This window comes from Poecile atricapillus, chromosome 5, assembly GCF_030490865.1.
Source record: "Poecile atricapillus isolate bPoeAtr1 chromosome 5, bPoeAtr1.hap1, whole genome shotgun sequence".
Lineage (NCBI taxonomy): Eukaryota > Metazoa > Chordata > Aves > Passeriformes > Paridae > Poecile > Poecile atricapillus.
This window is the reverse complement of record NC_081253.1, coordinates 6,000,039-6,013,391: the sequence shown is the minus strand read 5'-3', so window position 1 is coordinate 6,013,391 and position 13,353 is coordinate 6,000,039. Positions and strand designations below refer to the sequence as shown.

Genomic DNA, 13,353 nt, shown 5'->3' with positions numbered 1-13,353 from the left:
TAGTTAAGATTCGGCCTGAGTGCTTTTCTCTACCTTTGCTCCTCAGTTTGCCAGCAATTTTGTACTTTATAGCCCTCAATATTTTATTGATTTGGTGGATTTTTATTTTCACAGACAAATCGTTCTATTTAGCTTTGTCTGATTGCTTTCACTTGCAAATCCTCAAGTAAGATTCATACAATTACATATGTATGTTCATGTGCTCCAGAACTGAAAATGACATTGCTGGGTTTTATTTTGGTTTAATTTCTTTGCCACCTCTCATAGTGCCACATGCTGCAAGTGGAAACGATTTACTCAGTGCACTTTGAGGGTGATTATTTTCATGTATTTATCCTCATTGTTTTATCCCTTTGGATGATGATTCTGCTGCTTCCCACTGCAGTTTATTCTGTTGACTAATTGCTCTATTAAGACTGTTTTCCTCTTATCTAACTTGACTTCCTTTTCCTATTAGATGATTGTTCTTTTATGATCATTTTTATATTAATTTGTACAAATGAAATTAAATATTCATTTGGGATGAATTTTACTGCTGCAGAAATTAAAGGCTTGCCTTTAATTTGTAGCACTCTGAGGCATTTTCTTTTTTCCCCAAATTTCTCCAAGTGATTCAGTGATGTGAGTACACCGGGAGAAGCGACTCGCAGCCTTTAGGAAGCATTTAACCAATTTTAGGGACCAGCTGGTAGTTATTTGCTTTTTCATACATGCAGGATATGGCTTATATTTTATATATGATTTATATATTTTAACATGGGCAGATAGGGATGGGAGAAGGGGGAATTAAAAGAGGCAAAATTTAGGTGAGATGTTAGGAAGAAATTCTTTAATCAGAGGGTGGGGAGGCCCTGGCACAGGGTGCCCAGAGAAGCTGTGGCTGCCCCTGGATCCCTGCAAGTGTCCAAGGCCAGGTTGGACGGGGCTTGGAGCAACCTGGGACAGCGGAAGGTGTCCCTGCCCAGGGATGGAATGAGAAGAGCTTTATGGTCCCTTCCAACCAAGCCGTTGTGAGTTTATGTTTTGCCATGTCCGATGTCGTGTGGGGGTCAGGCCGGATCCCTGCAGGGCGCTTCTCACCAGCCCCTCTCTTGCAGGTCACTGGGGCCGCTGCGTCGGGGACTGCGGCTCGGGGGGCCTCCGCAGCCGGGCCGTCTGGTGCACCCACGCCGAGGGCTGGACCACGTTCCACGCCAACTGCGACCAGCAGGACAAACCCGAGAGCCAGCGGAGGTGCTTTAAAGTCTGCGACTGGCACCTGGAGCTGTTCGAGTGGGAGGTTTCGGGATGGGACAGGTGCGGGCTCGTCTCGGCTGCGGGCGCTGAGGCGGGAGCCGAGGTTTGTGTCACCGCACAGCACGGGCTGCAGCGCCGCAGCGTCCGCTGCCTGCAGAAGCTGAACGGGACGGCGGTGTCCAGCGAGATCTGTGAGTATTTCAGCCCGCAGCCGCCCGCTGAGCAGGCCTGCCTGGTGCCCTGCCCGCGGGACTGCGTCGTGTCCCAGTTCTCCGGCTGGTCCCCGTGCGGCGCGGCCTGCGCGGGCAGGCTGCAGCACCGGGCGCGGGCCGTCCTCGCTCCTCCGCTCTACGGCGGTGCCCCGTGCCCCAACCTGACGGAATCCAGAGCCTGCGAGGCTCCCGCCTGTCCCCTCGGCGAGGAGGAGCACGCCTACAGCCTCCGCGTGGGCCCGTGGGGCGAATGCCGGCTGCCCCATCCTAGAGACGTGCAGCTGGCCGAGAGGACTATGCTGGATTTGGGCTCGGACTCTGGAGAGCGAAGCACATCTGGACTTGCCGGCTCTCATCCCCACCGCCATGCCGGGGAGGTGGAGATTGGCTACCAGACCAGGCAGGTCAGGTGTGTAAGGAGCGATGGAAAACACGCCGCGCTCAGGTAAGGCTGATTCCTGCTCCTGTCAGCCCCACTGGAGTTCTGGGATGGAGCGCTGGCTCTGCCTGGCAGCACCACGTGTGACAGTGAATGAGTCTCGTCCTTGAGTTGTAAATGGAATTTTCTATGGGATTTTTTAATGGACCTTTTTTTTTTTCATTTAATTCCTTTCTAGCATAGGTTGAAGATTTTGCATTCTTCTATGATTTGCGACAGTTTAAATTAATTTAATGCTTTTAATAATTCTCTTCCGGGTCTTTTGTTGTTGTTTTGAGGAGATGGAATTATATATCACTTTGTGCTGCTGCTGGGCCTTGGCTGTAGGAGAGAGTGGTTTCATTCTCGGTCGTGTACTGCATATATTTGGTGTAAGAGGCTAAGATTGCGTCAGCTTAAACTCCTTCATTCTTACAAATCAATACAGGAGAAAATAAGTCTGAAAAATTTGGCCTTGTGAATATGCTAGAAGAAGGTGTATTTTGGAAAGAAATCAGTGAGTTAACCTGGGATTGTCATCCTTATTGAGGAGCCTTCCTGTCTGGTATAACTCTTGGGTGCTGGTTCAGGGCAGGTGACTGGCACGCTTGCCTTTGCTAGTGGTTGTTGATTTCTGAACTTATCTAATGTTTTATCTAATGATTTCTCTTTGTCTATATAGGTTGCATTCCTGTAATTTCCTGAATGTGGAGGTTATGGTAATGTGCAGCAAATAATGGAAAGATTTATTTCTATTTCTCACATTTAAATTTAAGCTGAACTCTGCTGTTTGACTTCAGGTTGGATTTGGGTAGGTGCCAGTAGCTATAGATGACTGATAAATTGATTAACTTCTGAGAAAGTCAGAATTTCTGGAGATCTTACTATGTTCAGTTTTTCAAGGAAATTAGAAGTTCTTGAAAAATCCTGCTCTTGAATTTTGCAGAAATCAATCTGTTTCTCAGTAATCCATAGCTCCTGGTGCCTCTACAAACTCAAATGGCAGAGAGAAGGGATTATTTTACAACCAGTTCTCTACCCCTGTTAATTTCTGCAGTGTTTTTGCACACACACTGAGGTGAAAATACGAATTCTAACCTTTTTGCTTACCTACTTCTGTTACACCCATAGGCAAGCATGGAGTATTTTTTTATCAGTTGGAAGAAAGTCAGGCTTTGTGAAATATTCCAGCAGTTTCTAACATCTTGATGTTATTACTCATCTCTTAATATATGCTGATTCTATACAGATGTTATGCTCATGTAGCTGCTTGACTTTAATGGAGTCACTTGTGATTTATTCCAGTGTGACCAGCAGTAGGTTTATCTGTTAACATTTGTTAGCTTTCTCCTGCCTCTTGTATCTCACTCCTTATCAGAGGCTCTGGGTGGGGGATCCTGATTTTGTTAAAATTTCACTTGCTGTGCCCTCACACACTCACTGCTGTATTTGCTCTAAGAATGGAAATGGAAACTTTCTATAAATGTTTCCTGTGTTACACACAGAATTTCTGGATGACAGTGCAGAGAGTGCTGAGAGCTTTAGTTTTGGTGACTATCCCTGATCGAGCTGTCTTCTTTCTTGTTCCTTTTTGGTTTTTTTGCTGATCTAACCCCCTTTTTGGGGAGTGTACAGCTCCATTAGCCACCTCCTGGCAGTCTTTTTCTGCTGAGCTTGTCTCAGATTTACTGCAGAGCTGGGCCTGACCCATCCTTTGCTCTTACTCTAAATGCAAGAGCAAAGCTCATTGATTGAGTAGAGGAGAAAAGGTCATGTCATGTTACAGCATCCAGACGCTCACATACTTTTCCTTTCTCCTTTTGGACCTAAAATTCAAAGCTAAAAATCCAGCCCAAAATCCAATCCATGTTTAGTTCTGGGGCTGGAGTGTCACAGATATCAAATACTCCTGACAATGACTCCCTTTAAGCATCCCCTGCTAGTGTCCTCCTTGTTTTGTTGTGCAGCAGATTTGCTGCCATTCTTCTGAAGAGCGGGCCCGATCTTACAGATGCTGCTTTACAACACCGAGGGTATTTTGGCTACTGATAAAGAAGAGTAAATTCATTTGCATAACCCCGTAGTGGGGACTGGCAGGCAGCCAGGTGTCTGCTGTAAACCAGGAAAGAAGTGCCTTATTTGTGCTCCTGCATTTTCCTGGCCAACATTTCCTATTTTCACTAACACTGCTAAGCAAGCACCCATTGTAAATTAAACTTTTGAAAAACTCAGGCAAGGAACAGGAATATCCCAAGATGTGCTTTAGCAGTGGGCTCTGAGCTGCTGGTCTGCCAGGCTCTGCCTTCCAGCACTGCCCAGTTATTGCAGGTGACTGGAGTGGTCAGCTAGCCACCACCAAGGACCACCAGAGGAGAGGGGCCACATCCTCATCCTGCCTCCTAATTTATAATGAGAAGATACCTAATTTATTACCAAGGTTGTTTAATTTACTGGTGTCTGACTGCAGGGCCATAAGTAACTCTCTCTTACTTGGAGAGGAGCATAAGCCTGTGGAAGACTGGATGTGCTGTGTCAGGGAAACACAGATGGGAATATTTTTGATAAAATGCCTTTTCAGTCTGGAGGGTCCACATTTCTCAAAAGAGAAGGAAAAGGAACAAAGGAAGAGGAAAGGGAGGGACAGACCTTTTTGAAAACACCTGAAATGACAATTGAACAGCCAAACATCAGTAGGCTTCGAGACAGAGCCACTTTTGTTCAGAAACTGTTTTGGTGTAGAAATGTTATATTCATGAAAATAAAAGGAATAACATCAAAATAGAATGGTGCTATGGATCTGATTTGGACCTTTTAAAGGCTTTGTTTAAAAAGTTGGATTTTTTTTCATACTATTTCAGATAGAATCCAGGTTTCATTTTAGTTCAGAAAAATGTTTCAGTTTCGCCTTAAGCCTTACATCCAATAACAGATTCAAACATAAGCAGTTCCATGCATTAAAAAAAAAAAATCTCTGAAAAAGATGCAAGAAATGAATGTGAAAGAAAATTCTGCTCTTTTTGTTTTCCTGTCTCATCACAGTTGTAAAAATCTACAGAATGGGACAAAGGCACTTGATTTCCTTGCTTTTTTTTTTTTTTTTCTTTTAAATAAAAGGTTGTTTAGGTTAGACATAAAATTGCAGTTTAGTAAAATAAATGTGCATAGTTAGACATTGAAATTCTAAATAAATTTAACCTGATTTTCTAACCTCAAGTGTGCTCAACTAAGCATACTGACAAGGTAAAGTCAGGAACAAACAGTTATAAGGCCTTTTTTATTATTATTATTATTATTTGGATTAGGAGACTTTTATGTACATATTTCTTAAACTCTTCATTCTGAGTGTAAAATGACAACAGTGATATAATAGAGTTGGATTTAGGTTTCTGTTTACTTTACTTTGTAAGTGAAAATTCAGGTCAAACTCAGTCAAGGGACAACCCATCTGTCAAGGCGGAGGTGGAGTAGCATTCAACTCCTTTATTTGCCTCTGTAATTTAAATTTCCATTATCCATTTCCTAGTGGATTGTGCTTAACCACTTTGCTGTTGTACATTTTTAGGAAAAAAAAATATTTGCAGTTTCAGTGTTGACATTCTTCTGTTCTCTGGATGAATACAAAATTCTGAAGTCCTGAGGTGAAAATGCTGTGCTGTAAAATGCTATTTGATGGTTGTGATTCCGGGAGAGGACTTCTATGTTCACATTCCTCCTGGCAGATGTAGGAATCAAGCCTCACTGCTCAGGCTTGAAAGCAAATCCCTGAGACGTTAGAGAAGAAGGATATTTTATTTTCTAATGTTCTTTTCAAAAGTTTTGTCTCTCATTTCTTTTGCTTTTATTTAAAAGCACAAGAAACAAAGGAGCAGTGATGGCTTTTTTGATTTGCATGAGTCACATTTTAATGGTCAGGAATAGGCTTCTCAGGGGGATGGTTCAAAATGTGTGTGGATGTGGCACCTGGGGATATGGTTTAGTGGTGGACCTGGCAGTGCCAGGTTGACAGTTGGACTCGATGATCTTAGAGGTCTCTTCTAACCTTAATGATTCCATGGTTTGATGATTTTAGAAGTGGTGTCCAATAGTAACTGTTTTTTCTCCTGTTTCCAGGCTGTGCTGGGAGGCAGCTGCCTCTGTAGCCCCAAGATCTCAGAGTCTGCCAATGTAGTGCAAATGGAAGCCAGCACTTATTTTTAATTAAAACAGAGGATCTGGCGCATTAAGTTCTGGAAACACCAAAACTTTGACATCTTTACTAATGTTTGTTTGGATTATAGGTCTTCCAGATCCCTTTCCCTTAGGTTAGTTGGATGGCAGGCAAATAAATATTCCCTGTCTTCACCACCCTGGTGCAGAAGGGGCTGATGTTTCTTCTGCCAAAGAAACCTCTGCTGCACAGATTAAATATATGGTATCTGAAAGAGCCCTGGCAGCACTTGAAAACCGTAAAAATACATTAGGAATTCTCAGAAGTGTGCCTATTAACACTGATTGTCAATTTCTAAGGGAAATAAATGTTTTGATGCTGTTGGAAACATGGCAAGACTCTGTCCATTTTGGACTTTAATATTATAGGCCAAGTGCAAAGAGCAGGTAGTGTGTATTCCAGCAGCCTGTAGGTCTTTGATTACAGAATAGGAGACACTGCTAAAGAAAAGAAAAAATGGAAATGGGTTGTTAACTCAGCTCAATTCAGGATTATCTTGCTCTGCAGCACGTGGGTTTGAACATGAGTTCCCTGGTCAGGCATGACACTTCCCGGGAGCCTTCCTGAGCCTGGCTGTGGAGGTGGTACCCTGTCCTCCTGGTGCTGCCTCTGTGCCAGCAGCATGGCCATGGTGACAGCTTCTTAGTGTACCTAATTACTTTGCAGATGATCCTTTCAGTGTGAAAGGTTTAACAATAACCGCCTGTCTCATCCTGTAATGTAAGGAAATGCATTTGCCTGTGGTCCTGGAACAGTTGGGAAGGGAAGGCAGAGGTGACTCCTGTGCTGTGCCCAGCCTGATTTACTGGTGCATGGCTCCTGGGTGGTGTTGCTGCTTTTTCCAGCTGATGGACCTGTTCCCTCTCATTCCCACGTGGTGGATGTGATGGCTCTGTGACTGCAGGGCATGAGCACAGGTAGAGCTGTTGGGAAATGCCATTTTTGGTGTGTTGCTTTTGTCCAGAGCAGAAGGTGGTGTGGTTCAGCTCGGGGCTGCACAATTCCTGTGTCTCCTGGGTGTGTGTGTGGCTGGAGATGGATGGTACTGCTCAGCGGGCAGCAGCCTGAAGTGACACAGCCACAGGGAGCTGCACAGTCAGGATAGTACCCAGGGCTGCTTTCCCTCCTCCTTTGCTGTTCTTTTTCAGGACTCTGTGAGTGTGAAAGAGACATGAGTGGGTTTCCTATGGTTTAGTGTTTTGTGTTTCTTTAATAAGTGGTTTATTGCTGTTCAGCACTCGAGAGGCTCAGAGGGCACTGTGCCACTTGAGCGAGCTGGGCTCTGTGCTGCTGCTGGCTGCTCACTAATGGATCCATCCTACGCCACAGGCACCGCAGCGTGGGCTGAGAAACAATTCCTGTGGTTTTACACTGTCAATCCAAGCATGTAACACAGAAAAAAGCATCAGTTGTGTAAGTACTTTACTGCATCATACTTTCCAGGTCGACCCCCAAGCAGAAGATCTAACCTGAGACATTAGTATGTCCAAAGTCAGTTTAAAAACAGGACTGATACCTGTCCCCAGATCCTCTTTCCTGTCCCTGCTGGTTTGGACACAGCCACAGCAGCACAAATCCGTGTCTGGTTTGCAGCCTCAGATCAGCGAGTGTCTCACAGGTCTGGGCTTTATCTGTATCAGATCGTCCTAAGTACATCTGCGACATGAAAGGCTGTGTCTGAATTTCATGCAAAAGAGTGTTTTTACATTTGTCTTTGTGTTGCTCGGTGTCACAATTAATTTGACTTGGAGGCTCTGAGTGAGTAGGTACAAGTTAATTAATTTTCTTTCTGTTCAGCAGTTGCTTGTAATTCTCCCTCAAAAGCCTACTTGAACAGGATGGAAATTGCCAGTTCCATGTCGCATTCACCTTGAGGTCAACAAAGTTAGCATTTTGCCTTTTATAGCAGGAGCAGTGGGGAGGATTTTCAGGGAAGGAAACAGCTATTCAGCCTCTGGCAAAGGCTTTTGCCAGTGCAAGGTGATTTCTGGGCAGGGATGGCTTTCTCAGCCAGTGTTGGCACAGGTTTGGAGAATCCATTATGGGAGGTGTTGTCTGGCTAAGAACTGGGACTGGCAAAGATCATTTGAACCAAGACTCCAATCCAGATTTTTAAAGGCTACATTGTATTTGGTGTTTCAGTAAAGATCAGGCAGGACTAAAATCTCTTTTTCAGTGGTGCAACCCCAAAAGTGGATTTTTCTATTCACACTGTATCTGAATGGGGAGTTTTGATCACTTCAAAAAGTAAGATCAGTTACCCCTCCCCTCCCCCCTGCAATTCTATGTTCTTGGATAAACTTGAGTTTTTTTGATACCATCAGTTAGGGCAGTGTCTTATGTGGTATTGTTTTATCTACTCAATATGAGAAATTATTCTTCCTTCTTCATGTTTTGACATGGGTGGCTGCCCTGTTGAAAAAATATTAAAAAGGAAGTAAAGTGACCATTCACGTGACTGCACCTAACTTAATGTTCAAAAAAACTACTCAAATCCCTGGGTTAGTAAGTACATATATAATGATTATTACTTTCCAGAGGCTTTTGATAGAACTGATATTTTATATCAGAGACAGCTTTGTAATCAGTTCCATTTGACTTGTAATAGAGAAATGAAATGTTTTTCAATTGTAAGCAACTATAATTTCATTTTGAGGGGGCTATATCACAGGCTGTTTGTACTTGTTAAAGTTGTTTAAGTAAACTTCAGTAAAGTCATCCTTGCAGCACCTGTGAGATTACTGAGTTTTATTCTGGGTGAAGAAATTGAGACTAAAAGTTGTTACCATTTTCTTTGGTTTACTTTGAAGTTCAAATAGAAGCCACTAAATGCTTTATTTTGCTGGTGGTTGAGGGTCTAGTCACACTTGATGTGTTTCAATGGGAATGTTCCTGTTGACCTATGTGAAAAGAGGACCAATTTCTAGACTGGAGAAGGGAGTGAATGCCCTTTATCTTCTCTGCTCCCCCCATGAGGCTGCCCAGCAATCCTGACATGATTGTCCCAGTCTGTTTTCTTTAGAGGGGGAGATAGGCTGGCCAAACTGTGCTGTAAGGAATAGCAGGAAAGGGAATGGCTGCTCCCCTGGGAGCAGCTCTGGATTTCACACCTTTTAAGTGTACCTGTGCTTGCTCCTTACAGTTGGCAAAAGCTTGACCACAAGCAGCTGAGGCTGGAGAAGAAAGATTAGAGTTCACACTGAGTTCATCAGGTGTGGTCTTAATTTCGGAGGCCAATTTGGATTGTCCATGTAACACTGTGCAGAAGTCAGAAGATGTTGTAGCTTTGGGACTTTTCAAAATGTTATTCTGGGATTTAGTATCTTGGTACCAAATCTCATCAGTTGGTATCCCTTAGAATTTGGTTTCACATTGTATTTGGCCTAGGATGGTGTCTTGATATGTTACAGAATGAATGAGATTGTGTCCTGATGTCAGGTGGAATAATTGAGTCCCAAAGTCCAACCCCAGTTGCAGCATTCCTGGGTCTCTGGTTGTTTGTCAGGTTGGAAAACCCTTTGACCTTGTTTGACAGCACATGTTTGATAACAGCCTCATGGAACTGAGACCTTTCTTATTAGTGTGGGATTAATTACTGTTTAAAAGAGCAGAGTTGCTCAGCAGGATGGATTGATGGATGAATGAATGGATGACATCTAGTCCTGTGTGTGGGATGCTAGAATGGTTACCAGTGCCAGTATTTCTCTTGGGCTTGGATTTTGTTTTCCATATAGGACAAACTGTGAAATTCTAGCTACACAGGAGCAAATATAATGCCTTGTGCATCTGTTTTGACTTGATATAAATGAGATATATTATTTTAAAAAGTACTCAGATTGCAAGTTTGCACCCAGAGCTCATTGGAAATGTGTAATATGCCCTGTATTAGAACTTCTCTTATTTCTGTTGCACTGATGTTGATGTACATCTTCTGATTGAATGACCATGGATTTCTTTTTGGGGAGTTTGGCTTGAAAAAGAAATCCATTAAGCAAGACTTCCTCAGCTGTTGTACTGTGTTCTTACCACAGCCTCTGCCTGCAAGACCCTGTCCCCGTGACCTCCAGGTCCTGTGTCATCCCCAAGGACTGCACCACGTCCGAGTGGTCCCCATGGAGCCCCTGCTCGCGCAGCTGTGGCTGGGGCAGCCTCGCCCCGGGGCTCCGGAGCCGGAGCCGCAGCGTGCGGAGCGTGCCCATGGGCACCGGGAAGCCGTGCCCAGAGCTGGAGCAGAGGGAAGCGTGCAGTGGAGGAGGGAAGGCACCGCTGCAGCCCTGCCCCAGGTATGGCCACAGCTTCTCTCCCAGGTTTTGGAAGTGAAGAAGCCCCTGCAGATCCTCCCTGCTGGGCTTGTGCATGGAGGGGGTTGCATGCGGTGCTTACTCTGTGCCTGAGAAATCATCGACTCGGTCATTGTTAGCTGTGATTAGTGGTATTATTTATTGTCAGTAATACTCTTCTAATTGGTGCTATTTTAATTATTACTGTTACAATAACTACGGTTATGTGTAGAAATAAATTTGAATTACACCCACTACAGTTTGCATTTTCATATTTTAAAAACTGTGAGCAGTTGCTCTTGTTCTCTCATAGGGCTTTTGTACTGATTGCTGTTTCAGAGAATTTTATCAGCTGTGCAGAAACTGGTGAGGTCTCCACAGCTGAGCTTTTATTAGCTTTAAAATTGCAATTTTTGCATAAGATTTAATGATTCCTCTTCATCTCCCCATAAAAAAATCCCAGTCTTGCTTAAGGAAGATAGGAACTTCTTGGAGGTAATATCTTGGACTTTACTCAGCTTCCCTCTGTGTGCTTCTTGAAATGGGAAAATTTGCAGTCCCTGAGAGCTTGTTTGGTTTGTGGCGTGAAGGAGAGGATCTCACCTTTCTGGTCTGCAAGCCCATGCCATTATGCTTGGCCAGGCTAAGCCTAGGCCAGGCTAAGCTCCTAAGAGGAACTTGATAGTGTGCTTTGCAAAGAAAATAAAATATTGCTTGATTCTTTGTGTGACATATTCTGAGATTGACTGTAAAATGCTTTGGGATTGATAGAATTTTATATGCATGCAGCAAAATCTCCCTCTCTGTGAATGAGTGTGTTTCATAGGAGCGCTCAAGTCATGAGTTTCTGGGGCTTTTGCCAGATAATGCCAAAACCTTCTATAAAGCCTTTGCAAGATACATTTCTTAGGAAGGCATCACCTGTAAAAGTGTCTCTGTATCACTGGGCTCATTCAAAATCAAATGCTGATCATTTTTATGCACCCTGCCAGCAGAAGAGAGGAAGTATAAAAAAAGTATTCTGTTTCTTGATTACATCCTACGGAAAGGCTCTTACAGAGTGATTTTTGCTCCTGCCCAAGTGCACATCAATTTCAAAGACAATAGATTAACACATTGTCTTGCTGATTTTGTACAGGAGCGTGGGTGCAGGTGACACCTGATTGGGGGAGACTGGCTGGAAGTTAATCAGGGAGTGAACAGACGTGGCTCTGTCCCTGGTTTCTCACTTCCCCTTTTTGACATTGCACTGTATTGAAGGGCAAACGGTTCTGTAGAGCCAGGAGAGCCCTAAAGGTGAGAACCTGCAAACCACTGATAGTTTTTGTAGGTGCCTCTCTCTCTGTAGAAGGAAATCTGTTGTTCTTTCAGTGTATTTCTGCTGTGCCCAGGTTTTCATGAGGCTGTGAACTCCTGAAGCCTTTCTTATCCCATTTTGCCTCCCTACCTTGCGGCAACGCCTCTGGGGCAATGTCTGCATGAGTGAGGATGAACTCTGATGTGCTAGCTCAGAAAAATAACATTAAACTTACAGGTTAATAGAGCCACTTAGCTGAAAATATTAAAAAGTACAACTCTGGTATTTAGTTAATTGTTATTTCTAGGGATGTAATATCTCAAAATGCAGGTGGTAGGCTATGACCTTCTCACACTGTGCAGAAGAATTTTACAGCAGTGCCTGGTTACTAGACTTTGATTGATTCACTCAGTATAAAGAAACAAGCCAGAATGAAAATCCATAATATTGCAGTACGTGCTGTGTGTCTACTGAATGTAAGGCTGTGGGGACCAGGATTTTGTATTAATGAACAGAATTAAAATACGTATGTTATTTAGGTTTCAGCAGCTGGTAAAGGTTGCTATTGGTTGATGTTTCAGTTTGCAGCCTGGTGATTTGGTCTTGGTCCTTGGGAATTGGTGACTGAGCTACTGGAGTAGCTTTCCAGACATAGAGAGATGTAGTGTTAATCCCTGTGAAATAATACAGGAAACCTTAGATACTCCTATTCTCCTGATTTGACCACATTCTATTTGCAGGGTAAAACCTAGAAATATTATACCTTTTTCCCCCCACTTAAATATATGCCACTTTATCTGTGATTTGCAGTGATCTTTTCTTTCTTCCCCTTAAAAGGAGATGATGAATTTAAGGAGCTTCACTAGCAGAAGTAAAAGCTTACAACATCCTTCATTTATCTGGTCTCAACACAAACCACTCCTTTTTTTCTGTTTGCCTAATCAGATTAGATTTTAAATCCTTTAAGGTGAGACTCCTGTTTACTTTCCCAGTTCCTAGAAATCTCTTTTTTTTTAGGTTGATTTGGAAACAAGAAGTCAAGTCTTTCCTTCAGCTTTATTTTAGGGCAAGAATTTTCCAGAGCATGCTTCAGCCACAGCAAAGAAAATGGGCTAGGACACAGACCAGAACAAGTCGCTGAACAGAAGGAATGGGATTAGGAAAAAAATAATATTGTATTTAGAAGACTATTAGGAAGAAATTCTTCATTGTGAGGGTGGTAAGTTGCTGGCATAGCTTGCCCAACAAAGTTGTGGCTTCTCCAGCCCTGGAAGTGTCCAAGGCCAGGCTGGATGGGGCTTGGAGCAACTTGGGATGGTGGAAGGTGTCTGTGCCCTTGGCAGGGGGTTGGAATGAGGTGATCTTCAAGGTCTCTTCCAGCCCAAATCGATCTGGGATTTTATGATTTTCTAGAGGCTGTTTTTTAATGCAGAGGCAGAGAGCACCTCATGACTGAATGAAGGTACATAGTATGGGCTTCATCCACTGACATAAAAAAGCAGCAGCTAAAGGGGTAGCACTTGCAGAGTTGTGCTCCACAGAGAGAGGTGGGTGAAGTTATATTCCAGTCTCCTAAAAGGATCCAGAGATGACAAAAATACTTTAAGCCTCAGAACTGCTCAGTTAAATATAAACTCTATGCCCGTGGCAAAGCTCCAAGTTAAAGGTCCCATCACAGGTAGGTGACACAGGTGTAAATTTGC

General features: G+C 43.5%; 1 protein-coding gene across 1 annotated transcript in view; it reads left to right on the top strand.

Annotated features, from left to right (window-relative positions):
* THSD7B (thrombospondin type 1 domain containing 7B) overlaps positions 1 to 13,353 on the top strand; it is a 241,363-nt gene that overhangs the window by 48,542 nt on the left and 179,468 nt on the right. Inside the window, exons 2-3 of the mRNA XM_058839930.1 lie at positions 1,098 to 1,893; positions 10,105 to 10,356. Of these exons, the coding sequence (XP_058695913.1) occupies positions 1,098 to 1,893; positions 10,105 to 10,356 (1,048 nt within the window). The remainder of the gene's footprint in view (positions 1 to 1,097; positions 1,894 to 10,104; positions 10,357 to 13,353) is intronic.